The sequence below is a fragment of the Heterocephalus glaber genome, unplaced genomic scaffold (genome assembly GCF_053883595.1).
Source record: "Heterocephalus glaber isolate CG9 unplaced genomic scaffold, H.glaber_assembly_v1.0 deba00001479, whole genome shotgun sequence".
NCBI classification, from domain to species: domain Eukaryota; kingdom Metazoa; phylum Chordata; class Mammalia; order Rodentia; family Bathyergidae; genus Heterocephalus; species Heterocephalus glaber.
In genome coordinates, this window is record NW_028258316.1 from 4,647,747 (window position 1) to 4,674,597 (window position 26,851).

At 54.5% G+C, this 26,851-nt stretch overlaps 1 protein-coding gene, 1 non-coding gene and 1 pseudogene across 5 annotated transcripts in view; 1 reads left to right on the forward strand and 2 right to left on the reverse strand.

Moving 5' to 3' along the window:
* Positions 1 to 8,169: 8,169 nt before the first annotated feature.
* LOC147826045 (U6 spliceosomal RNA) lies at positions 8,170 to 8,274 on the forward strand. Its single transcript, XR_015439891.1, has one exon. It is a non-coding gene; the product is annotated as a U6 spliceosomal RNA (small nuclear RNA).
* A 3,607-nt stretch (positions 8,275 to 11,881) lies between these two features.
* Positions 11,882 to 13,222, reverse strand: LOC110350128 (ras GTPase-activating protein-binding protein 1-like; annotated as a pseudogene).
* A 5,257-nt stretch (positions 13,223 to 18,479) lies between these two features.
* Nup214 (nucleoporin 214) overlaps positions 18,480 to 26,851 on the reverse strand; it is an 83,429-nt gene continuing 75,057 nt past the window's right edge. For 2 of the 4 annotated variants that reach the window (XM_013073755.3, XM_004849097.3), the window contains exons 32-36: positions 25,228 to 25,380; positions 21,483 to 21,654; positions 20,319 to 20,458; positions 19,453 to 19,477; positions 18,480 to 19,140 (exon numbers count right to left, since the gene is read on the reverse strand). In XM_013073755.3, coding sequence (XP_012929209.2) covers positions 19,107 to 19,140; positions 19,453 to 19,477; positions 20,319 to 20,458; positions 21,483 to 21,654; positions 25,228 to 25,380 — 524 coding nt within the window. In that variant the 3' untranslated portion in view covers positions 18,480 to 19,106. Of the gene's footprint in view, positions 19,225 to 19,452; positions 19,478 to 20,318; positions 20,459 to 21,482; positions 21,655 to 25,227; positions 25,381 to 26,851 lie in introns of all 4 variants that reach the window. The other 2 variants (XM_004849096.4, XM_004849095.4) reach the window with 1 other exon arrangement.

Consider the following 26,851-nt stretch of genomic DNA (forward strand, 5'->3'; position numbering starts at 1 on the left):
GGTGGGCCCCTCGCCCCGGCCGCCACCTCTAGGGCACTGCAGGGAGCCAAGACGGGGCGCCTGGCTCGTTCTCAGGGGAGGCCACCCCCAGGCTGTCTGGGGGAGGCTGCACACAGGCCCCGAGCCTGGGCGGGGTGGGGGAGGCCACCTGGCACCTGCCGGGAGAGCGAGTTATGGGCCCTGTTGCCTCCCCTCAGGCAGGAAAAGTGGCGGGAGGCCGGGAGGGTGGAGCAGCACTGAGCCCTGGGGGTGCTGGGCCAGCCTGGCCCGTGGGTGGCCAGTCCCGGGGTCTACCCTCTGGGACCCTAGGACTCGGTCTGAGCAAAGCCAGGGTTCCTTAGTGCCAGCTCCCCGGAACTTCGGGGACACTCGCTGAAGCCACACTCCTTCAGGCTTGCCACGGCCCTGGCCACGTCAGGGCCACACTAGACTAACGACCAAGCACAGAAACTGTCAGGCCAGAAAATAATCCGTTTCCGCTGCAGATGAGCCACTTATAGGGTCTCCACGACAAGGAGAGTGGGGCACCTGACCCTTGCTGTTCCTGACACAGGGTCCTGGGGTCCTGAGTGCTTCGGCCTGGCCAGCGCAGGTACCCCCAAGGGCTCTGGGCCGAGCCACGGTGGCCGTGGGTACCTGGGAGCCCATGCCCTGAGCCTGGAGGGGCCGTGGCCTTGCAGGTGGGAGTGGGGGGCCCTGCACCCCTGCACTTGGCCCCCCGGCAGAGGGGCCCCCTCTACACTCAGGTCTTTTCTTGCATTAATGAGGAGATGGGCACTGGGGAGGTGTCAGGAAGCGAGGTTTTCATCCTGGGCTGGGTCACCACTGAGGGGTCTTCCTAAAAGTGGGGCCAGGTCCTCAAACCCACGTTTCTTTTTCATCTACTACTTGCTATGTAGCCCAGGCTGGCCTTGAACTCACAGTGATCCTCCTGCCTCAGCCTCCTGAGTGCTGGGATCACAGGGGTGCTCCACCACACCCAGTTCCAGACCGAATTTCTTGGTGGTGAATAAACACTTCAAAGTGAAGAATCCTCCCCTGCATGACCTGCCTCCCTCTAGCTCCCTTCACCTCAGCCCTCTTTTCTCCATCCGCTGCCTCGCTAAAGGTGGGATGAGGGAGACCCCAGGGAAGCTGCAGGTTGGGCTGGGATGCCAGCTTGGGCCGATCGCTTGGCCTCCTTCCTCTGGGAGCCCGGGGCTTCCTGCCCGGAGCCCCGGTCCTGCTGCTGCCCTACCCCCCACCCCCACCCCCGCCCGGCGCAGGGTGGACACTCATGCCTTCCAGCAATAAGAACCGTCCTCAGCTGCAGAGATTACTGTGAAACTGAACCAGTGCACTTACCAGAGGTGCAAGACTCTTGAAGACAATGTACAGTGAACCTTTTTTAAGATTTCAAATGAAAACACAGCAAATAAAATTAATTTTAAAGTACGCTGGCTGGGGTCTGGTGTTTGGCGATTCATGGTGCAGTGGCTGGGGGTGCTGGGTTCGGGGGAGAGGGTATGGGGCTGGTGTTGGGGTGCTAAGGGCCTGAAGCTGGGGGCAGCCAGGATGCTGCCCCGCCTGCCCTCTGTGCAGCCCTGTCTCCACCGGAGCCGGCTCTGAGACCAGAAGTGGCCCTGGCTGTGACTGTGGGCCCTGGTATCTGGCTCTTGGGGAGAGCCTGGCTGTTTTTTTGGTTTTGTTTTTGGAGACACGGTCTCCCCATGTAGTCCAGGCTGATCTCAAACTACAGCGATCCTCCCGCCTCAGCCTCCTGAGGGCTGGGATGACTGTTGTGTGGCACCGCATCTGACTCATGCATGGGTTCTTTTTTTTTTTTTGGTATCAGGGATCAAACTCCGGTCCTTGCACTTTCGAGGCAGGCGGCGGAACCACTGAGCTAAATCCTTGGCCCCATGGGTGGGGTTTTGACAAATACGTCAAGGGTGACTGTTTAGGTAGGGCCTTAATTCAGGTCACCCCTGCAACCTGTCTCATGGGATGACACCCAGGACCACCTCGGGCATGGGCTCTGCTGCCGAGCTTGGCCAGGAGCAGACGAAGGGCCTAGTGGGCTGCTGGCTTCTTCTGATCAGAACCTCATTGTGGGCCTGGCCTGGGCCACTTGAAGGAACTTGGCAGAAACAGCAGACCTCATGTGCACAGGGCCCTGGCTTGCACAGTCCCCTGCTCTGCACGGATTCTGGAAGGGAGCTCACCCCACGAACATGGCAGCCCTGTGAGGGAGGTGCTGTCCCTGAGTGACAGAGAAAACGGAGTAGGGCTCAAGACGCTGCCCTGGACACAGCTAAATAGAGGTAGAACCAGGATTCGATCCCTCACCCCAGAGCCAGGCTTTTACCACTGTGCTCAGCCTCATGGGTGTGAGACACGTCCAGTGGCCCTTGTTACTGGTACTATTACCAAGAACACCCTGCAGGCTTGTAATCCCAGCATCCTGGAAGGCTGAGGCAGGAGAATCACAAGGTTAAGCCCAGCCTGGGCAACTTATCAATTCAGACCCTGTCTCCAAATAAAAAATAAAAAGGGGCGGGCCGGGGATTTAGCTCAGTGGTTTCGCTGCCTGCTGCACAAGTGCAAGGACCCGAGTTCAATCCCCAGTACCAAAAAAATAAATAAATAAATAAAAAGGGCTGACGATGTAGCTCAGGGTGAAGGCCCTGGGTTTTATCCCGAGTACTAAGAAAACCCCCAGCCATGGCATCCTGGGTCCCAGGCAGGAAATGCCTTTCCCCCACCTCACTTCCTGGAAGTCTTCCTGCAGCCTCCTCCTGGCCCCAGAGCCCTGCTCACTCCCTGTGCAAAGCGGCGCCTGGTCACCTGCAGCCACAGCTCGTTCTGGGTGAGTGGCCGCCTCTCTGCAGCACTGTGGGGGACAGGACACCCCAGCACCCACTGCAGGTCTTGGGCCTTGGTTTCTTCTCTGGGTTCTCTGCGGCGCCTGCATCCTGCCTCCTCAGATTGAGACACCAAGGCAGGAAGTTGCATAACAGGCCTTGATGCCGCCCCCACCCAGACAGCTGCTGGGTGGTGCCAGCCACTGTTGTGGTTTGGCCTGGGGTTGTGGAGTCGGCTCCGGAGCGCTGCTGTGTGCGAGGTGCGTGCGCGCGCGTGCGTGTGTGTGTGTGTGTGTGTGTGTGTGTGAACCAACAGCCAGAGCAAGAAGCCAGGTGGCGTTGAGAACACGCATTTTCCACACCGCCTGCTGCCTGTGGGTGAGGGCAGACCCCGAGTCAGGGGCAGGGACCTGCAGGAGCCTGCAGAGGCTGTGGCTCCCAAGTGGCATTTGGTGGCCCTGGGGAAGCCGCCAGCCCCAAGCTGATAGAGAGTTAAATTTAGAATCCAGACTGGGCTGAGACAGACACCAGGCACGGCCCAGCTGTCACAGCTCCCTCCCGGGACCCTAGCCTGGCGGGGATGGGGGCTTCCCACCTGCTGAGATGTCGAGGGGGAGCAGCTGCTGGGGACCCCACATGCAGCACCTGCTGCCTTGCAAGCCACCCACAGCTCGGCTGCCCCACGGGACTCTGGTGCTGCTCCAGGATGGACAAAACTCCGCGTCAGGTCTGACAGAAAGGAACCCCTGGGGTCCCGGGAAGAGAGGAGACAGGGTCTCTGGGTCCCGACTCACAGCGGGCCGACTCCTGTCACCTCCAGCTGCCTCTACCCCATGGCCATCCCTGCGCTCTCTGGAGCCTGCATAGACCTGTCCAGCTGGCTGGGCTCTGGGCACTCGATGAAAGCACTCGATGATATCAACCAAAAGCTGCCCACTGCAGGCTGATGACACAGCCAGCCACGGAGGAGACCCACATCCTGGTGGCCAGCATGGCAGCAACCCAAGGCCCCCTGGCCACTGTTGGTCACATCTAGTGCTGCTGTTCCCTGTTCTCAGAGGAGGAAGCTGGGCCCAGAAGGGACCTAGGGGACCTACTAAGGGTCACCAGGCTAGGAAGTTGCAGAGCTGGGCTGGCTTCAAATACAGCCTTTGACCCACTTTGTCTGGGCCACCTCGCAATGCCAGGCAGGAGGTCCCCAGAGAGCCCCAAGCACTGGAGACTTTTATGTATTGATGTTGTGCAGGACTGAGGACTGAACCCTGGGCCTTTGCCCTATTTTACTCTTATTTTGAGACGGGGTCTTACTAAGTCACTAAATTTCCCAGATTGGGCAATCCTCCTGCCTCAGCCTCCCAGAGTTCTGGGATTACAGGTGTGTAGCACATACCTGGCTAGCTCTGGAAACTTTCCAATGTGAGAAAAGCGGGTGAACCGATAAACTCTGTCTTTGCCTGTGTCCAGAGAGGTAAACCCCCAAATCAATTGTAGTTCTGGCCGAGGCCAGTGCATTCCTGTCCCTGAGACAGTGCGGCTGGGAATGCAGGGGCGGGATTAATTCCCCCAGCGGCTCAAGCCCTGGCTCGAATTTTATCAGACTTTTAGCATCAGATGCCGGGCCGTGCAGCTGGGTGTTTACAGCCCGTGAGACGGGGCAGAAGCCCACGCTATTCCTGGCTGCCACTTGTCCTGCGGAGCAGAGTTGAGTCACCTGACCCTGAATGCCTGAGTTTCCTAATCCCAGGCTGAGACGCCACCCGGGCTGTTCTTCCTGGCCAGGCGGCAAAGATGGGGAGAACATGCTTTGTATCACATGTGTATGAGGGAGCAGCATCCCGGAGACCCCGGGTCATCTTGAGGACTAGAGATGCCCTGTTGGTTAAAACTCGTTTTAAAATTTGAGCCAGGGCTTCACTCAAACTTGTGGTGATCCTCCTGCCTCAGCCTCCGAAGTGCTGGGGTGACAGGTGTGCTCCACCACGCCCAGCTCCAGACAGGCCTTTCTTTAAATACTATAGCTAAATTTGTCTGGTGCATCCGGGGAACTGAGGCCAAGCTTGGTTATTTATTTAGGATTCTCAGCTTCCCCAAGAAATACACACCAAGTGCTGGTCAGGTGGTCAGTGAATATTGCAAAGGTCTTTTCCACAGGTTTATTGGGATATAATTCACACACCACCCAATTCTCCTATTTAAAGGGGATGAGGCTGGGTGGATCACAAGTTTGAGCCCAGGCTGGGCAACTTAGCAATTTAGCGAGATCCTGTCTCAAAATAAGAAATAAAGGCCCAGGGATTTAGCTCAGCGCTTTCGCCACCTGCTGCCCAAATGCAAGGACCCGAGTTCAATCCCCGGAACCAAAAATAGAAATAAAAAGGGATGGGAATGCAACTTCAGGATCAAGGTCTTGGGTTCAATCGCCAGTACTGCCGCTCCCAAATTATTCAGTTTCTGGTCCACCCTGCAAGTCTAAAACTACACTTGTTAAACTCCCTGTGCCCCTTCCCCGCCCTGGCAACCACTCTTCTACTCAGAGTCCATGAGCTTGACTGCTCCTCCTTGGGGTCCGGGGTCCGCCCAGGGCTCACCTCTTGTCCCCAAAGCACGTGGTGTCGGCTCCATTCCTGCCAAGGGCTCACGATGCCCTGAGCCACCTCTGCTGCCCCTGCCCTTGCCCTGCACTGCTGTTCAGTGTTGGTCAACTGGGTCTGCTGGGCAGAGACACACGGTGTAGCCGAGCTGGACTCCAGGGCGACCTTTGGGAAGGTCTGTCAGAACACCCATGGGGGGTGCTTACAGGTGTGACCTTGGGCTTCGAGTCACTACTTTTTTAACATTGATTGATTGATTGATTCCAAAGTCACTAAGTTACCCAGGCTGGGCTAGAACTTGTGACCCTCCTGCCTCAGCCTCCCCGAGTCCTGGGATGATGGTCATATGCCATCATGCCGGCTCCCGATTCTTTTCATCCAACAGGGCCATTGCAAGAGGTGGAGGGACAGTGTGACCGGCGGGCAGCACTGGGGCTCCTGTTGACACAGGTGACAGCTGTCAGCATGGCCAGGTTGGGCAGAGCTCTGGGGACTTCCTGCCTCCACAGCCACAACCCCTGCGGGCCTCAGACAGCAAGGCAGAGCTTTCCCTGTACCCCGGGGGCTTCCTGTCACCAGCGGCCACTTCCTGTGAGGCCTCTGCATCTGTCCCCAACACAGCCCTCGGCACCCACACCAACACCGGCCTGCGCCAGCTGCCCCTGCCCTGAGGATCCTGCAGCACCTGGCACAGGAAGCCGCTGTGAGGTTGGCGAACGGAAGCTGGGAGCCGGGGGCTGGGCTAAATCCGCTTCCGCCCACTTCCCCCCTGGGAGAGTCAAGGGACAGGAAGCCCTGGACGGTTCCACCTCCTCAGAAGCAGGACAGGGGTCTCAGAGCACAGGTGCAAGCACCCCGGAAGTGGCTCCTGCACACAACGCCCTTAGGCATTGGTCACACAGGGCCCCGCCAGGTATCAGAGGACCTTCACCCAGGGTGGCTCCTGCCTCGGCACCTGGGATCTGACCTGCCCAGTCAGAATTCCTTTTGTTTGGTTTTGGATTTTGCTTTTTTGAGACAGGGTCTTACTGTGTAGTTCAGGCTGGCCTTGAACTCAAAGTGATCCTCCTGCCTCAGCTCCCAAGTGCTGGGATCATAGGCGTGTACTATTGTGTCTGGTGTGTACAGCAACTTTATTTGTAATAGTCCCAAACTAGAACAATCCAGTGCCCATCCACAGTGAGTAGATAAATGGTAGTTATCCATCTAATGGGATATTGCAGTGCTTGGTATGAAAAGGGCCTAATATTGAGAAACTCATCAACACTGAAAACTGTAAGATATTGCTGATTGAAATGAACGCTTACACCAGACATAGTGGCACATGCCTGCAACCCAGTACGCAGGAGGCTGAGGCAGGAGGATTGCTATGAGTTCAAGGTCAGCCTGAGTGCATAGTGAGATCCTGTCTCAAAAAAAAGAGGAAAGAAAGAAAGAAAGCAGAAGGGAGACTATCATCAGACAAGAGGAAGAGAACTATGGCAAGGGGAAGGGTATAAGGTAGGTAACGGGTAGGATGGATGTGGTCATAATACATTAGACACATTGAAACCTAACAAATGTGAAGCTAGGCTGCTAAAGGGTCACGGGCTGGGGATGATCAAAATCCTTATGAGCACATAGACCTGCCACGGCGGGGTCCATTAACTGGGACTGCCAGCGCCCACAATGTTGATGATGCCCAAGACATGCTGCAGGCAGTGCAGGCTGCAAAGAGTTAACTCCCTCCATTGGGCTCCTCTAAGAAGCGAGTCTGACTGAAGCTACGTGACTCACAGAAGCATCTCCTGAGCACTGCGGTAGCACGCAGGTTAACATGACCTCCTGCTAACGGCCACACCCGAGGCCAGAGTATTGGCCTATGAGGCTGTGGGGCTCATACAAGATAACATCCATAGCCGAGGTCAGAGTAATCGCACCCAAACTCCATTCTCACAACTAGTGCCTTCATAGCTTGAAGGACAATGCTCTAATTACAACCATATATTTTGTCTAGCTCGCTTCTAATTTGAAAATGCTTTGACTTCTCTTTAAAGCCTTGCCTGCATTAGTTCCCATGGAGATTTCACGTATTGCACATCTATACATGTACCTTTACCCTGATTGATGAATAATAAAATTTGGTGGAAGAGACGGGCCAGTGCTTTTTGCCAAAGGCTGTCCCAATTCAGAGATTTCTCCTAACTCTGTCTTAAGTTTTTCTTCAACTTGAGTTGCATTGCACACTGGGCAGGTGGGGACTAGAGACTTACTGCAGGAGGCTCTGGCAGCAATCACGTGCTAATGAGAAGTGGGCCAGTGAGGGCTGGGGTTCGGCTCGGTGGGAGGGGACCTGGCTTCGTGCATGAGGCCCTGGCTTCACCCGCTGTACTGCATCACCACAGGACAGAGAACACACGCTGCCTGAGGTCAGTCCCACCGTGGGGCGCAGCACCCGAGCCCGTGTGGTCTTGGTGTCAAGGGAACTGGGCCAGCCACACACAGTAGAAAGTCTGAAAATAGATCCACGAGGGTTGGGTCACTTGCTTTTCAACAAAGGTGATAAGGCAGAGCACTTGAAAAATGATAGGCTTTTCAACAAATCCTGTGCAACAAATGAATTATCCATGTAAAAATTTTTTTTTAAAAAAGACTCCAGTTCCTGCCTGGCACCACAGTCAAAATTAACTCAAAATGCACCATGGGTGTCACTGTAAAACATAAACTATAAATGTCCTAGAAGAAAACATGAGCGTATGCTCATGTCGGCAGCACATATACTAAAATTGGAATGATACAGAGATTAACATGGCCCCTATGTAAGGATGACATGCAAGGTGGGTGTGGTGGCACAGGCCTGTAATCCCAGGACTTGGGAGGCTGAGGCAGGAGGATCGCTGTGAGTTCAAACGAGACTCTGCATCAAAAAAAAAAATGACATGCAAATTTGTGAAGTGTTCCATATTTCTTGTTCCATAGATTTCTTGTATTTTTATGTTTGTTTGAGACAGGGTCTTGCTATGTAGTTCATGATGGCCTTGAACTTGCTGTGTAGTCCAGGCTGGTTTCAAACTCATGGCAATGCTCCTGGCTCAGCCTCCTGAGTGCTGGCATTACAGGTGTGTTATTGTGCCCAGTTTATCTATTTCCTCTTAAGTGAACCTGGATCCTGTTTTTCAAGGAATTTGTCTGATTCATGAAAGTTGTTGAATTTATTGGCACAAAGACATGCATAATATTTTCTGCCTTTTAAACATATGAAAAATCTGTAGTTGTGTGGCCTTTCTAATTTCTGACAGTGGTAATTCGTGTTTTCTCTTTTTTTCCTGGAAAGTCAGGCTGGAGTTTTATCAACTTAATTATCTTCCCAATGAACCAGTTTTTAGCTTCCTTGACTTTTTCCCTATTCTCTTTGGTTTTGTTTTGTTTTTTACCTTTTTGACTTCTGCTCTGATCATTGGGACTTCCTTTCTTCTGCTTATTGTGGGGTTCATTTACTTTTCTGTTTCTATTTTCTTTTTTCTTTTTGGTACTGGGGATTGAACTTGGGTCCTTGCACTTGTGCAGCAGACCGTGAAACCACTGAGCTAAATCCCCAGCCCTCTGTTTCTATTTTCTAACACAGCATTTTTTTGTTGTTTTTTTGAGACAGTGTCTTTCTCTGTAGTGCAGGCTGGCCTTGAATTCACAGCAATCCTCCTGCCTCAGCCTCTCAAATGCTGGGATCACAGGTGTGTGCCACCGCACACAGCCTCTATCACAGCCTTTAATCTTATGAAGGACTGCTTTATTGCCACGAGATTTGACACATCGTATTGTCATCTGTCATTAACTTAAAATTATTTTCCCTGTTTCTTCTTTAATTATAGGTTATTTAGAAATGTGTTGCTTCCTGCCTGCTGCGCAAGCACAAGGACCCAAGTTCGATCCCCAGTACCACCACCCCCCCCAAAAAAAAAGAAAAAAAAGAAATGTGTTGCTTAGCTTCCAAATATTTGGTGGTTTTCCAATTTAATTCTATTGTGGTCAGAGAACATTTTTTTTTTTTCAGAGAACATATTTTGCATAACTCAAATCCTTTTTTTTTTTGGTACTAGGGATCAAACTCAGGACCTTGCACTTTTGAGGCAGGTGGTGGAACAACTGAGCTAAATCCCCAGCTCAAATCCTTTACATATATTGAATTGTATGTCACCCAATGCACTTCACGCTGCGAGTCCTCAAACAGAACATGGCTTCTACCATGTTGGATGGAAGGTTCCACAGTGACAATCCCATCCTGATCCCATAGTGTCATTGAAGGCTTCTAAACTGTGGTTTTCTGGGTCAGGTGTGGTGGCTGGTGCATACCTGTAATTCCAGCATTTGGGAGGCTGTGGCAGGAGAATCACTGGGAATTCAAGGCCAGCCTCCACTACAAATTGAGACCCTGACCCAAAAAAGCAAATAAAAAAAAAAAAAAGGAAAAAGGAAAAACCGAGCCCCCGACTTATGTTTTTTGTTTTGTTTTGTTTTGTTTTTTTGGTACTGGGGATCGAACACAGGACCTTGTGCTTGCAAGGCAGGTGCCAGAACCACTAAGCTAAATCCCCAGCCCCCATCCTGACTTATGTTTGTAAATAAAGTTTTACTGACACACACACAAAAGAATAAAAAAATTCTGGTTTTTGTCTTGTTTTCTCAATTGTTGGAAGCTGTGACTAATTTGGATTTATCTATGTCTCCCTGTAATTCTTTGGGTTTCGCTTCACATATTTTAGAGTTCTGTATTAGCTACAGAAATGGTTAGGACTCATGTCCTCTTCATGATCAACACATAATGAAATGGCTGTGTTTATCCCTGATAATATCCTTTCTTTTGAAATCTACTTCACCTGATATTAATGTACCCACTCTAGATTTTTTAGAAAAACTTTGTGTTGGCAGGGTGTATCTTTTCTCCTCTTATTTTGAAAAATCATTTCTTGTCTTGAAGTTGGTTTTTTTGAAGTTGGTTTCTTATAGGCAGCATATAGGTGGTTCTTGCTTTTGTTTATTGCTCTTTTTGTTATTGTTGTTTTTTGAGACAAGATCTCACCATGTAGTTCAGACTGACCTTGAATTCACTATGTAGCCCAGGCTGGCCTTGAACTTGCAGTGATCCTCCTGCCTCAGCCTCCTGAATGCTGGGATCACAGGCCTGCACCACCACACCCTCCGTGTTGCATTTTTTTTTTTTTTTTTGTACCGGGGATCAAACTCAGGACCTTGCACTTGTAAGGCGGGCAGGGGCACCACTGAGCTAAATCCCCAGCCCCTCTGTCTTGCATTTTTAACCACATCTATTTTATGTGATTATTGATATGGCTTCATTTAAATCAACCACTTTGCTGTTTGTTTTCTGTTCATTTTTTCTATTCTTTGTTTCCTTTTTCCTTCTTTCTTTTGGAATTAGTTTATTATTGTTACTATTATTATTATTATTATTTTTGAGACAGGGTCTCACTATATAGTTCAAGCTCTTGAACTCATTATGTAGTCTAGGCTGGCCTCAAACTCAGGACAATCATCCTGCCTCAGCCTCCTGAGTACTGGGATTACAGGCATGTGCCTCCAAGCCTGGCCGCTGTGTGATTTCTTTCTTCTCTTTTTTTTTTTTCTATTAACACCTTTTATTCAGTTTTTAACCATATCAGTGAGAATTAAATTTTTTCAGATTTTTCATGATAGTTTTTCAATATCAGAAGGTAGTCATGACTCTCAAAGAAGAAACAATTTAGATTTTTCTTCCTTTCAAAATGTTTATCAAATCCTGTATTTCTCACAGGTTTTTGAAACACATAGAAAATAAGTAAGAAATATTTCAGTGAATGAAACACATCAAATGTCAGTAATAAATGAGATATATTCATGCGGGGAATGGCTATTCAAAAAAAGACCCAGGGGCTGGGGATTTAGCTCAGTGGTGCTACTGTCTGCCTCGAAATCGAAAGGTCCTGAGTTTGATCCCTGGTACCAAAAAAAAAAAAAAAAAAAATCTAGTGCCTGGTGTGGTGTTGCACTTGAGAGGCTGAGGCAGGAGGATCCCTGAGAGTTTGAGGTCAGCCTAGTCTGCATAAGTGGTTTCAAGGTCAGCCTGGACTACATAGTGAGACCCATTCTGAACAGAAACTAAAACAACAACAAAAACCAATCTGTATATGCAAAGTAAGCAAGGAAATTCAGTCCTTTTTCTTCCTCTTTAAAAATCCATTCTTTCTAAAATACGGTTCCACAAAATTGGAAGTAAAGGACTGAAAGGCCGAGAGAGAGAACGGAAAGGGAGCAGCACATCATCGACACAAAGAGAAGCGAAACTGAAAAGTAAGCAGTGTATAGCAGATTGGGGTCCTACTCCAAGACGTGGGAAGGGTGGCTGAAGAAAGTCACCGTTCCTGGGGAGCTGGGGTTATAGCCTCATTCACTGCCTTGGAGTGGCCCCTTCCCGCTCCAGACCCCTCTGCACCGTGTGCCCAGGCAGGGCCTCCAGGTCTCTGGCTGATATCTCCAGGGTCCCCTCCCCTGGCCACGAGTTCAGATGGACTTCACTCTGAACAGGGTGTGCCTTTCTGAGGACCTTCTGCGTGGGCTCAGAAAACCAAAACTGGGCCAGTCCCCACCACTGCTTGGGCACTGCTCCGCCAATTTTGAAAGAAATCCTGAAGTTCCGACTTGTCCACCTCTTGAGGCAGGTTACCGAGGAAGAGCTGGTGGCTGTCGGGATGGACCACAGTCCTCCGGGTTCAACATCACCTTGCTCCCCACCTCAAGGATCGGCCCGGGTCCCCTCTGGGAGGAATATTTACCCATTGCTCCCCACTCTTTGATCCCTGAGGCCTCTGTGGTGGAATCTGGTTCAGGCTGAGACATTCGTAGCGTGAGGAGGGTCCCAGCAACAGAAGCAGTGCTACGAGGAGGAAGGTTCTCACTGGGCAGATGCCCTAGAAAATGTCCTCAAGTCTTCCCGCACTGTCCAAGCTCTGTGTGCAGTGCTGGAAAACACTTCCGAGCATCCTTGGAGCAGTTTCTTCTAAAACGGGCTCAGACTTTTCCTCTTGGATTTCAGATGCAGGTTCCTGGCTCTGGTTCTGGTTCAGATCAGACTCTGGTTCCACAATGGGTTCCTCTAAAATTTTTTTTTTTTGGTACCGGGGATCGAACTTGGGACCTTGCGCTTTCGAGGCAGGCACCAGAACCACTGAGCTAAATCCCCGGCCCACCTCTAAAATTTCTTTCAGATCACTGCTGACGTTGTGACCATAGAAAGTTCCAGAATCACTGGATACAGCCTCAGGTGTCTTCTGGCTTTCTTCAGGCTACTCTACTTCCTCAGATTCCTCCCGAGGCTCAATGACAGAGCTGCCAAAGACCTCATCTTGGTTCCTGAAGATATTGTTATGAACGTAGAATTTATTTGCAACAGAGCCCTCAGGAGGAGGGACAAAATCTGCACAAACCTCCGCAGAGCCTGGTTGCTATTCGAGCGGAGTCTCCTTGCCTGGACCCCCACAGTCATGCAGGGAGCAGGCGCGGGGACAAATGGATCTCGGTGTGGCAGTGGGCGAAGTTTGCGCCATTGTTTTCCTGTGACTTTTTTCTGTCCATAACTGCATCTGCAGGGTTTCCATTTGAATCCAGGGCCCCATGGACACAGGAAAGGATGCCTGGGCCTGGCCCAGCAGGTGTAATAATACTGTCTCCAGTTCCTGCCTGACCAGCAGGGGCCTGGGCTTCTCCATAACCATCACTCTGGTCAGGGGAGAGCTCGGAGAGGATCTGTGACGCCGTCATTGGTTCTCCATGCACATGTTGCTCCTGCTAAATCCAGGGAGCTTTGCAGCTTTCCCTCTGCAACCTCGGCTTTGCAGGCCTGGGCACAGCGCTGCCCTAGCCCTCATCAAAGCCGTCCCCCAGCCCGGGCCAGGCTGCAGCTGGGGTGGCGGGGCACTCGCTCCCTCCCAGCATTCTGCTCTCCCGTCAGTCATGACACTGTCGGGTTAGAAAATGACTATTCAGGGGATGGGGATTTAGCTCAGTGGTGCTGTGCCTGCCTCACAAGTTAAGTCCTGAGTTTGATCCCTGATACCCACCCATCCCCCACACACACAAAAGAAAAGGACAATTCACCTTTGTTCCACATCCACAAGTGTGATTTTCCACATTTCTTAGTAGTCACACTGGTTACACAATGTGTGGATCTCACCTGGGCAGGTCTGCACTGGCAGTGGGACTTTGGTCATTTTTACCCTGTCTCTCCACCCGTTTCGCAGTTTTGGGGGGTTCGAAGTGTGTATTTTGATCATATCCATCCCCTACTGCCCACTTTTTCTTTTGTACTGGGGACCTTGTGCTTGTGAGGCAGGCGGCAGAACCACTGAGCTACATCCCTGGCCTCCCTTTCCCCTTCTCTAATGACAGCCTCCCTTCTACTTCCTTCTCATCTTTCCCGGATCCCTCATTGTGGGGAGGACGCGTTGCATGTGTCTCGTGGAGTCTGCTTATTTTGCTCAACATGATTACCTCTGGATCCGCCCACCCTCCTGCAGGGACAAAGCTGTGCTCCTCTTATGGGCAAATAGTACTCTGCAGTGTACAGAGACCACTTCTATCTGTACAGCTGTGTCCAGGTTCCCCTACGGCCCCATGGGAATGAGGTGGGGCTGTTTCAGGGTGGCTGAATCTAGTGTGTGACTGGTTAGTAGTGCAACGCTAGGCCCCAGGGGACAAGGGTTGAGTGTGAGTGCTGCCTGCCCTAAGTAGTCTATGCACTGTTGCCCTTCTGCCACCCTGCCTTGGAGCCAGCCGATCTCGGGCTGAAACCTCTACGAATTGTAAGCCAAATAAATCCTTCCGCCTTTAACTTTCAGTGCTGGGTATTTTGTCTCAGCAAGAGAGAAAAGTACCTAACACACTACCCCAGTGACCTGCTGACGGGCACATGAGCTGGCCCCACATGGCGGCTCTCGTGGACTGTGCCAGTGAGTACGGGCAGGCAGGATCACCACAGCCAGCTGGCTTTACCTCTGGTGAGGGCCAGGGTGAGGCACAGCTGGACCCCATGGTAGGGTTGCGCTCCATCTGTGAGGGGCCTCTGCACTGACTTCCACAGGGGCCGCACCGACTCCTGTAAGGCAGTGTGGAAGGTTCCTTTCCCCCACATCCTCATCAGCTTTTACCTGCTTAGGTACTCACTGTGGTGCTGGGGGTTGAACTCAGGGCCTTCTGCACTGAGCTGCATTTCTAGCCCTTTATACTTTTGGAGACAGGATCTAAATTGCCCAAGCTTGGCTTGACCTTGGGCACCTCCTGCCTCAGCCTCCCAAGTGCTGTGATGACACTGCTGTGTACCCAGGGGGCCGGCAGGGGCCGGCACAGGCAGTGGGCATGCTGATAAGTGCTTCTGGGTGGTGACTGCCACTGGCACCCTCTGTGGTGCTGACACCTCTTGGCAGAACTGATGCCACTTGGGTTTAGTCTGGGGTGTTTATCCCGCTTCCAGAGTGGCTCTGAATGACAAGGGGCCCCTGGTCTTTAGCCGGTTGGAAGAACAGAAGACAGGGTAGGTGGGGTGGGGAGGGACAGAGGGCGGGGCCTGGCCTGAGGGACAGCCGCTGTTCTGCCCCTCTGCTGGGTCCAAGCTGCACTAAAACAGAAGAAAGTGATTGGAAAGTACAGAGCCAGATTTGAGGATTCGGCTCCTGAAAATGTTCGTTGGTGACAACTGAGCTGCCTGTCAGCACACAGCCCCTTCCATCAGCTCCAACAGGGACAGAGCTTGGCAGCCAGGCCAGCTGGAGAAGTGGGCAAGGCGGCATTGGGGGCTTCAGGGAAGGGCGGGCACGGCCTCCTCTCCTGCCAGGACACAGGGGACACAGGGCCTCGGACCCTCCTGGCCAGGACAGGCACTGCTGAGGACAGGGCAGGTGAATGAATCAAGTAACTAAGATCACAAATAACGTCGTCATCGTGCTGTGTGCCTCGAAACAACCTGGCCACGTGACAGGAGGACACCTGCGAGTGAGCAGGTGGTCCGGAAGTGTCAGGGGAGGCCCAGACCTTGAAGCTGAGACCTGAGAGCCCGGGGACAGGGTGATGGGGCATCTGGGCAGAGCCTGAGTGTGTGGCAGCCCTGGGTGAAGGGGACAGAGGGTGAGGCTTTCAGTGCGGGCTGGGGAAGGGCCGGACCTGTCACACGCTGCTGAGCCTCCTGTCCCCAACCCTCATCTTCCTCTGCAGCTGGGAATCTAGGCCCAAAAACAATGCGGAGAATCTCCGGCCAGGCCTGCAGAGTGGATGCTTCTATTTATAAGCAGAGGGGTTGAACAAGGCAGAGCCTCAAAGCCGCCCTCGGGAGGGGCTGGGAGGAAGGGTGATGAGACAGCTGCAGGGACGGAGCCAGCTGTTCCCCTGCCACCCTGGAGCCACACCTGTGTGGCCCCTGCCCTTCAGGTCACAAATGCAAACAATGGCAGAGGCTGCTGGATGAGGAGCTGGACCAGCCAGGTCTCTTCTGTGACCCAGGTCCAAGGCTGGCTCCCGTCCCTAGGGTGGGGCTCAGCAGTGTCCCCAGCACACGCAGGCCCCCATGTCTTGGGGCAGAGGAATCTCAGGGCCCCAGGGTAAAGAACAGGGGCCTAACAGGAAGAGGAAGGCAGTGTGGGTGTCGGCCCAGCCACCACCCCTTGGGTGAACGGGCAAGTTCCCCACTCTTGGGCTCAACGCTCCCATGAAAGATGAGCGCTACGTATGCCACGGTCGGCACAGTGCAACCCAGGCGCATTGCAGACACCGAGGAGACAACTTGTGGTCCAGTGAAGAAGAGGAACGCAGGAGTCAGAGCCGCAGCTCCCAGGAAGTGTGCGGTGTGCATCCCACCATGCGGACGGGGAGGCCTTTTAGGGGCACTTCCGTCACCAGGCAAAAGGGTATGGGGTAAAAGCACATGGGAAATGGCATCTTACTGACACACAGGGCAAGGTGCGTATCAAAGGCCCACACCACCCCTGAGTAAAAAGACCTGTGAAATGCCATCCCAGAGCCCTTTCTGCTGGGGTGGACACTGACTTCTGGTAGGAAGCGCTCTGAAGATAGAGGGAGAGGCTGGGGGAAGATGCAGCCTCGCCCCCCGGCCCTATGCTCCCACCCTGGCTGAAATGTAAGATGCTGCGCACGTGTACAGGCACTGGCCAGGGCTCTGCCAGACGAGCCAAGGGGGAACCCAGGAGGGAGGAGAGACTGGGGGTGACCCTGGAGGGCCTGGGGCCTCCTGCTCCGAGTACTGAGCTGTCACCCGTGACCTGAGGCCAGCAAAGGGGAGTCAGGCAGGACCAGGGCATGGCTGCGTCTCCCCCGCCTGCTAGTCAGGGGCTTCACACGGGGCTCAGCAGCAGCAGGTGACTTGGCCCACGTGTGCTCCCAAGGGTTTTGTTTTTGGGCAGGTGCCCAGAGAAGCTTACATTTAAACTCTCGTATCAGAGATTTCAGGAAAGCCTCCTGCCCTCCTAGTAGCTTCTGCCCTTTAGACACTGCCTAGGGACACAGATGTGGCCCACAAGGACAGAGCCTCGGGTCTCCACCAGGGCTGGCCCTGCCAGGAGCTGAGTGCCGATCTCTAGCCATGAAGGTGTCATATCCTGTGTCGCTGTGGAGGGCAGGTCCTCAGGACACTTGGAGGCCTTGTTCAGGCACAGCCGGGAGGCTCAGGGCGCCCGGGCACAGGCCCATGGCCTCTGTAGTGCCGTGGACCTCACCCAGAAACTTTCCCTGGGGCTGCAGGGAAGGCAAAGCTGGACACCACCGGCCAGTGGCACCTCGACCCCTGTCAAGGGCTCGTGTGGGCTCCTGAGTGCCACCTGTCCTCGAGAAAGCCGCCTGTGGCCCTCCTGCTGCACTGCCATGGAGAGCATCAAATTGGATGTGTGGCACAGATGCCTGGAAGTCACACACGACGGGACTTGGCTCAGCACCTTCCTGCTCCTTTTCCTTCCCACCCGTCCCCAGCTGCACGAGCTGGGAGCAGTGAGCCGCTGCCCCCACAACCATGCAGCAGGCCAGGAGTGGTCACAGTGGGGCCTTGGTGCCCCTCAGCCTGGCATCCTGGGCTCAGGGGACCAGGGTGCTGAGCTGACCTCTGCCACTGACCACTGGCTCAGCCCAGGAAAGGAATGTGGAGGGGCCCTGACGCCAGCGCGCATTCCTCGGGTGCATCTGACCAGGCTGTCAGTGAGTGGCGGCGTTATCTGCAGAGAGGCCGATACGCGGTCTCACCGAGCTGTTCCGGCACCTGGGTGGGGGACTGGGGGAGACTGCCAGGTCACAGGATGAGGCCGGGCCACCTTCTATTTATAAAAGGCGTCTTTGGGGGCAACAGGAGGGGAGGAGGGCTGGGCGGGTGCCTGTGCTCACCACCCGGAGGCTCCCGGCACACACGGGGCCTGGGTGAGCCGAGCCCGTCAAGAGTGAAGCCCCTCTGTCCCAGCTCGGCCCTGCGAGCTAAGCAAGGGTGACAGACTTCCCTTCTGAGGGCCCCAGCTCTTCACCAGCAGGGCCCTCCGCCAACGGCAAGGGCAGCACGGCGCATGACACCTCCTGCAGACCCAGGGACAGCTCTAGGTCCCGGCACTGCTGACGGTGGCTCAGGAAGGGTTTCTGGAGCCGGCGGCGGTGCTGAGCCCCCTCGCGCCAGCTCGAGCAACCTCGGCCAGCATCCAGCCCAGTGGGTCCTGGTGACGAGGCCCTCGGATGGAGGTGGCGGCTGGGATGTTAGGAGGAGCTCTGCGGCAGGAGGGCGTCCACTGCCCTGGCCTCCAAGCCACGCAAACCACCCCAGGATGAACCGACACCACACATCCAGCTTCTGTTAAAACAGGAAACATGCAACCTTCCAATACACAGCCCTCTAACTCACGGTCCCTTTCCTGGCCTCCCCACTAATGGCCCAGGCCAAAGGTGGCCACATTCCAGGTTGGATGATAACAAAGTGACACCTACTGCCTGCCAGCCGGCAACTTCCAGGCTCTCCCAGGCCTAAGAATAAAACACACAGGCCTGAAAGACAGAACTTTAATCAAACTGCAACCAGGCTCTCGAGGCTGTGTGAGTGAACCATGTCACCGACTGTCCTGCCAGTGGAGTCTGCACAGCGGGGTCCCCCACCCTGGCCACAGTTGGCCAGCCAGGTGTGGTTCCCAAGGTCACCCTCACACAGTGGCTATGGAGCTGTCTCTACACCACCACCTCCGCCAGGCCACGGACACTGAACAGGAGCCACACTAACCCCGACCATGCTGCTGCCGCTGAACCCTCTGTGATGCCATCCAGGGCTTGCCCCGGGCAGAGCGGGGCTGACATACAGGACCACAGACTCGAGGAGACGCAGATGCAGACCAGGTGGTGACCCCTATGGTCCTCCCAGACACCAGCACAGGAGTGGGAGCGTCTCCGAGGCCTGAACACACCACAGCAGCTCAGGGCGGAAGCAGACCAACAGTGTAAGAGCGGGAAACCAACCCGGGCCATGAGGCAGGAAGATGCGTGGCCAGGCATCTCTGGTTTTGGTCTCCGTTGTTTCCTCTTGGGGGTGCATTTTGGTGACAAAGTCCACTGACAGCTGCTCCTGTGTCCTCTGGCGAGAGGCACAGTTGGTCGCAGGAACTGAAGGGACCATGACACCAGCTCAGCTTCTCCAGCCGCCGAAGCCCTGGACAGACCTGAGGCAGCGAGAGCCGGGTCAGCTCCTGCACCTGGCAAGGGGCCTGGATTCTGAGGCTGCGGAGCCTGGAGATGGGGCGTCACTGGGGGAGATGAGAGGCACCGCCTTGTGCTGGCTTTTAGGAGCTCCCTCTCCACACCACAGCCTGGTACTTCCTGCGGGGCCCCCAAACCCAACACGTGCTGCAGAGCTTCTAGGACAAACTTGTGCAACAGGGAAAGCGACGAGAGCGGCCATACACACACTCCACAGCCCAGCCCCGGGCCACGATTAGCGCTTTGTCAAGGTCCCAATGGGAGACGCTACTTACGAGTTAGAGGATCCAAAGCTGAAGGCTGAAAAACACAGGGAAAGGTGAATTATAGCACAGGCATGGAAGGCAAGGGTTCCCAAGGGCCTCCTCCCACTCAGCCCCAGGGGAGGCTCCCCGCAGCCCCACTGTGTGCAGCACCCGCGTGGGGTGTGAGTGAGCGCCGCTCTTCCAACCTTCAAGGGGCGCCTCCACGTGTCCCGGGGTGCAGCGCTCCCACCCGAGCTGTGGCGGGGGCTCTGGGCTGGCCCCTCTCACCCCAGGGCTCGTTCATCAGGGAAACCCGCAGCTCAGCTTTTCTTTTTCTACCCCACCCTCCAGGGCCAGAGAAGCAAGAGCTAGGCGTGGGGTCCCCAGGCCGGCTGTCTGCCTGTGCACCGTGACCACCTAAGAGCTGCGCCTTCTGAGCTTGTGGAGAGGCCTGAACAGGGCAGACTTTGCCCCAGGAGCAGCAGAGCGCCACTCACATCAAGACAATGTACCAGGCTTCTGTGCTGTCCCTGAGGCTATGGGCTTGGCTTTTCAAGCCCCAAGGCTCTCATTTCCTGGAGCTTTCCAATCCAGAGAAAAGACTAGGTCAGTAATTTTTTTACGTGGTCAGAAATGGTACAATAATGCAGGTCTAATTAAGACCTAAGGAGGCCGGAGATTTAGCTCAGTGGTTCCGCCACCTGCCTTGCAAGTGCAAGGTCAAGTTCAATCCCCGGTACCAAAAAAACCCCCCGAAACAAAAACCTAAGGACATTTTACTCCCAGGTTTCGAACACCCAGCCAAGCAGTCATAGGACCTCACTCATCACTCTGGTGGGGGAGCCAGCGTGTACTAAGAGACAGCGGGGACCACCGTGCTGAACCTGAGCACCTACCTCCTGTGCTGGGTCCGAAACCAGAGAAGCCGCCACTCTGGGTCCCAAAACTGGAGTTCTGCTGGGACAGGGACCCGAAAGTAGGAGCATTCTGACTGGCCAGGGTGCCGAAGGATGTGGTGTTGCTACTGCTTCCGAACCTGGGTTCCAGGTAGAAAGGGACCATGATTAGGTGGCCTCGAGGTCCAAAGGGACCAGGGCCAGGTGGCTTGCTGCAGGCCCACCTCTGTCCACTGTCATCAGCCTGGACTGCACAATGCTCATGATTGAAGGTGACAGAGCTGTCTCCGGCCCCGAGCAAACCTTCCTCTGGGCTTCAGGAAGGGACATAACAAGCATAAGGCACGAACAACACCCTGGCCAGGGCCAAGTTTCCATCCACCATCTGGAGACTGCGGGTTGCTGGGAGCCAGGTGACACTGTACTTCCTGTTCTCTCCCTCCACCAATCAGGCCCTCAGTGCAGGCCAGTGCTTGACACTTCTCACCTACTGAGCGTCTCCCTCCATCACTGTCTATAGCTCCTCTCTGGTACCCGAGCCTGTCTTCCTGTCTGTCTCTGAGAGTCAGGGTCTCACTATGTTGCCCATGCTGGCCTCAAACTCCTAGGCTCAAGGACTCCTCCAGCTTTAGCCTCCAAGCAGCCGGGACTGCAGGTATGTGCGGGTGAGTCTGATGATTCTACTTCCTCTCAATGGTGAGGCGAGGGTTCTTTTGCTCACAGCACAGCCAGGCCAGCTCTTGGCTCTCCAGGGCTCCTGCCCTCCTCAAGCCCTGCCAGCCGCCAGGATTCTCATGGGACAGCCACGCAGGCGGATGCTTCTCAGGTAGTAAGGAAAACAGCCAGTTTCAACTCACTAACTAACTAGCTGGCTCGCTCAAGACTTGCAGCCCACCGAAGCCCCTCTAGCTCTGTCTGTCCCAAGCCCAGCACTGCTGAGCCTGGCATCTGCAGACAGAGGACAGTGCACCCAGCACAGACACTCTGCTGGGGCCTTGTGGTGCGGCAAAGGCTGTTTTCCTTGGGGTTTTGGCAGCAGATGGAAACCTTGACGGCCCCACTGTGCCTCAGGAGAGCCAGCCTGGGCCATGGGACTGAGGCCTGCGTTGTGGCCGTGGAAGGGGACACGGGGGTGGCTCTGGTCCCTCCACCCCGGGGGCTTACCCGAATCCTCCCGCGCTGGCAGCTGCAGTGCCCTCTCCGAACACTTTGCCTCCCGTCGAGCCCAGAGGGCTTGTAAAGGCTGGGGCTGAACCGAATGCTGGCACCCCTCCAAACCCAGGGGATCCCCCAAAAGTAGGAGGGCTGCCAAACACTGGAGCAGCACCGAAGCCACCTGAGCAAAACAGAGGCAAACAAACAGAAATGGGGAGGGAGGAAGGGGGAGACAGGAGAGACATTGAGCAGTGAGAAACCAAATCAAAAGAGGAAGGAGAGAAGGGAAAACAGAACGTTAGAAATTCACACACAGCTCCAGGCAAGGCCAACACAGCTACTGCCACAAGATGCTCATTAACACAAACCACCCCCAAAACAAGCCAGCGCCCCATTAGCATCAGGGGGGTCTGGGGCTCCCCACGTTTTCCAGACGCTGGCCGGGTCAGCCCAGGGTGTCTCAAGGCCCTGCCAGCCCCACACTTCTCCCTGGGCAGTGGCACCCAGCTGCAGCTCCCTCCCAGTGTTGTTATTAATTGCCATGCCGAAACCCGGAAACCCGAGTTAGAGAACTTGGGGCTCTGAGCCCCTCTCGGAGGGGACTGAAAACTAGGTCACAGCAGGGCCAGCTGCAGTGCTCGGGAGCCTGGCCAGGGCCGTTTACTTATTTACAGCCTCGGGGCTGCACGTCCACACCGGCGCCCCCCACTCCAGGCACAGGGCCCTGGTTCAGAGGCCAGCTCTGAGCCAGTCCGGGCTGCTCCACTCCTCAGTAAGCAGTGCTGACCTGCTCCTGTGAAGGAGGTCTGAGGTGGAAATCCAGTAACTTAGTGTCAACTGGGAAGGTGCCTGAGCTCCAGGGGCTTCAGCCACTGCCACTGCCAGGGCCACGGAGAAGGAGTGAGGCCCATGGGATGGCGGGAGAGGGTCCCCCTGAGGAAGGAGCACCCCTAAGGCGAGGGTGGGCCTGCAAGCCACATGCCAAGGGCGTCACAGTGGCCCAGTGACCCCAGGGGAAGATCAGCTGAGGAGGCAGCAACACCATCCTCCTCCTTCCGAAACAGAATCTGTGGTCAGAGGGAGGAACCTGCCTTCGTGTTACAACATCACCTCACCGCAGGCTTCTGCTACCCGACCAGGACAGGTCACAGGTGGGCACGGAAAGTTCATTTGGGATTCAATCACCTGGCCATGAGCTTTACTAGTGCTTGCACACCTGAGGCGTGTATCTGGGTTAGACACTGCATTCCAACGCCGTGAGTGAAATTCTAAGCCATGGTAACGGAGCCCGGTGGGTCACAAATATAACAGGCTGGAAAGAAAGTGCTAAAAACCCCGCAACTGAATTATTGAAGACTGATGGTGGCTCCCGTTACGCTTTCTTCTTAGAGATGAAGCGCTTCACCTAGTGCTTGTGCTCATTATTGTTTGGCCTTCTTGGTGGAAGGGAGTGAAAAATGAGAAGTCGCAGCGATAGAGAGTAAACGGAGCGGGAGAGAGGGGATCAAAGCCACACTCGTGTGCACCCAGAAAATGCTCAGAAGGACACATCCGGGCCACACAGCAGGGGGCGTGGGCAGGACAGCCCCCTGCTCTTACATGCAGAGCCAGGCACTTGCTCCCACTGCAAGGAGGAGTTTGGTTTTATTAGCTGTTATATCTCTATGATTTCTTTCTGCAGGAGAAACAAATTTACCAATAATCTGAAATGACAACGTGTTTGTTTTTTGAGATAGGGTCTCATTATAACAGTTCAGGCTAGTCTTGAACTCCCAGCGATCCTCCTGCCTCAGCCTCTTGAGAGCTAGAATTACAGGCCGTGGCACCATGCCTAGCTAATAACATTTCTGCTCACTGCCCGAGGAGGAGGTGGTGCGAGCTGCTTCCTGACACTTCCCTCTAATCCCCTTCTCAGGCCCTGTCTATTTCTGGCCAGACGCTAAGTAGGAGAGGGGCTGGAGCGGGTCTGTGTGACACATAAGCCACCCCTGGCCTCTCTGTCCCCGCCCTGCCTCCATCCACAGCCTGGGACAAAGCAGGGGTGAAGATTTGGGGCTGGGCCGGCTGCCAGGCCATGCTCTGCCTGCCTTGTCTCCCTGAAGGGAGCGTGACCCTTCAGAGAGCAGTCCCAGCTGCAGAGCCCTGAGACTCTTAGCCACCAGGGCCGATCCTGCTGCTTCCGGCACCTGCACCGCCTGAGCAGGAGGCTGAGCTCCTGCTCAACTCTAGCAGCGTCTGCTCTGGTGCTGGGCCGGCCCCAGGCCTCGCACGCACAAGGCTGCCCAGCCTGCAGCAGACCCCGCCATGCTCCTGCATCCGGGCGTGGGCTCCCACCTCAGTGCACGGTTCTGGGCTCTTCACCCATCTCCAGGGTCTGACAGGCAGTTCTTTCTGCCAGAGCCCTCATCGAGGGGACGGCATCACACTGGAAGAACATTCTGACAGGCAGGGAGACAGGATTTCTCCAAGAGTGAAAAACTAAAAGCATTAGGTTCCCAGGTCAGCTGGGACATGCCCGGGTCCAGGATGAGGAGCCACACTTCAGAACCACAGAAGAGGCAGAGAAAATTCCGTCAGGTCCTGACGGCTAATGACCTACAATTTCTCAGTCAAATGTTCACACTTGGCTTTTTAAGTAGGACTAAAAGCCTTGTGGCCCTTCTGGTTTTTTTGGTACCAGGGATCGAACTCGGGACCTTGTGCTTGCGAGGCAGGTTTTGGCACCACTGAGCTGAATCCTCGGCCCTGCCCTTTCATTTTTAAATCACGGTGTGTGTGTGGGAAGCTATGATGAAGCTGCACTATCCCTCTTGAGCCATTTTAAGCTCAAGGAAAGAGAATTAGGAGCTGGAAACCTAAGACCAGGCCACTCAGCCACAGGTCCTCACTGAGGCCTGGGGCACATGGATGCCAGGGCATGGGCGGTTCTGGCAGGGAGCCCGCAGGCTCGCCACTCCTGGGTCACGGCTGAACAGGTCAGGCCCCTGGGGAGCAGCTGTCTGCCAAGTGTCCCACAGAGCTGCTTTCTCTGCAGTCAGTGCCCCAGCCCTCACAAGTCTCAGCACGAGATTCCACCAGCAGGGCTGCAGTGCAGACCTGACTCAGACCCAGGCACAAAGCCGGGCATCCGAGAATGAACCTGCTCTTGTATCTATGCAGACTGCTCCTGGAGACATACAGCTGTAAGTACAGGACACAGGACTTGCAGAAAAACACACACCTTATACATGCGTCCTTAAAAGTAACACTGGCATAAACTACAGCTCTGGAGATACGAAAATTGTGAAAATTAGTTGGGCTGTATAGCTACAGTATGTGAATAGTGTGTGTACAACCACATGTATACATATGCTGCACTCAAAAGTCACTCCCGAAAGAAGCACTTGGGAAAGGTGCCCAAATAATACAGACATAAGAAATTAATGACCATCCAAACAAATCTGAAGCTCAGGATGTGTTCGCCTTTCTTTTTGTTACTGTTCTCTGACTTTGGTTGTTCTGCATTTCTTCCCTAGCAAATTCTGTCTTAGGGGCTGCATTTCATGCACTCTGTCCTTTGTAGCGTGTGTCAGAAGACCTGGCAAAGTGTTAGGAGTGTAGTAGATGCTCAGTAAATGTAACAGCACGCTTGAGAACAGAGTAGGTCTTCCACAGCCAATCCCACCCCCTGGACAGGACCACCCCAGGCTGCCTCCTCCCAGATGGCTGAGAGAGCAAGCACATCCGAAGGTAGCGATAGGAACAGTGTGGGTACCTGTTTTACTAGGTGCAGAAAACCCGAAGCCTTGGGATGCCACACTTCCTCCTCCAGAGCTGAAAGTGCCGGCAGGCTTCTGCTCCCCAAAGGATGAACTGGCAAATCCTCCGAAGCTCTTGGCCCCACTGTTTCCAAACAGGTTAGAGGTGTCTGGAGGGATAAAAACCCGTGTGAAGAGTTCAGTGGGAGCAGGCTCGCCTTGCTCCCCAGCAGCTGGGTGTTGGGAGATGGGGTGCGAGGCAGCCCAGGATGTGGGAGCCCCCCTCGTCTGTGCACACCCTGACCCCGGGCCCGTCAGCACGGTGGCACCCGGGCACAGGACTTCCAGGCGTGGTGCTGCCCCGTGGGAGAAACCCTGGGTCTCTCAGATTTCTCGGCGACTCAGCTCCTGGAGAAAATGCCTGCAGTTTCTGTGTGAAGAGCAGCCTCAGGCGCCGCCAGGCTGGGGGAAGCAAGGTCAGAGCAAAGCAGCCCACATGGTGCCTATCACTTGCCTGCTACTGTCAGAGTTGCAGAGTGGCGCCAATATAGGAGGCCCGGCTCCTACCTCTGCTCTGACGGGGGCGAGGGCCGCTTGGTGGAACGCACAGGGGTGGCCAGAATACATAGTGCATGTTCAAGTTGAAGAACCATCCTTCATTAAAACCCATTCCGCAAATCCCTTCACTTTGAACACGCTCCTCCCACTGTTCCTGCCACTTTCTGTAGCAGTCCTGCAGGCCTTTTTTGTCTTTTGGAGATGTGATTAAAAAGGCAGTGAATGCTGCAGCCGAGGGCCGCCCAACGGGAAGGCAGGCTTGTGAAATGTGACGCTGTGTCCCCATCCCCCTTATTCACCAGACCTGGCACATGTGACTTCTGGCTCTTCCCAAAGTCAAAGTGACCATGAAAGGGAAACATTCTGAACTGACTCAGACACTGAGGCAGCCACAACAGCGCAACTAACGACCCTCAGGAAAGAGGGCTCCAGAGCTGCTGCAGAAAGTGGCAGGGGTGATGGGATGAGTGTGGTTAAAGCAAGGGGAGGATTTGAGGGGGATCCTTGGAAGTGTGTGCATGCATGCATGTGTGCTTACTGTAATTAAAAAAAGCCTACAACCACTACACACTCACCGTATCTATGGATCACATCATTCACAGGTAGCCAGGGGGGCTTTCGCTTTGCTTCCTCTTTCTAAGAGGTTTGCTTTTGAAACCCTTGACTTTTCAGATGCTTATGTAGTAGATCACTGCATCCCCTCAACTATGCCCCCAAAAAGGAAATCACTAGAAGGCTGGGAGCACAGCGCTGTAGGTCACTGTGGCCAGGCCTAACTCGCCTCCTCCTATGGGTGAGGCAGGGACCCCAGTGGATCAAGGAACACGCATCTTGTTCACTTCCTCCCAAGGATGAGGCAGGGCCCCGGGGGAGAAGAACAGGCGACAGAGGGCGCAGAGGGCGCGGTGGAGCAAGGCCTGGGGAGAACAGGACTGTCTTCCTCCCCACCATTCTCCAGAGAACCATCAAGCATGAGGTCCTGCAGACCTCGGCTGCTCCCCTGGCTCCGGTTACAGACCAGCCCCTTTACCTGCCCCAGCGCTTCCCTTACCTCTACTCTATAAATAAAGGTGCTGCGGAAGC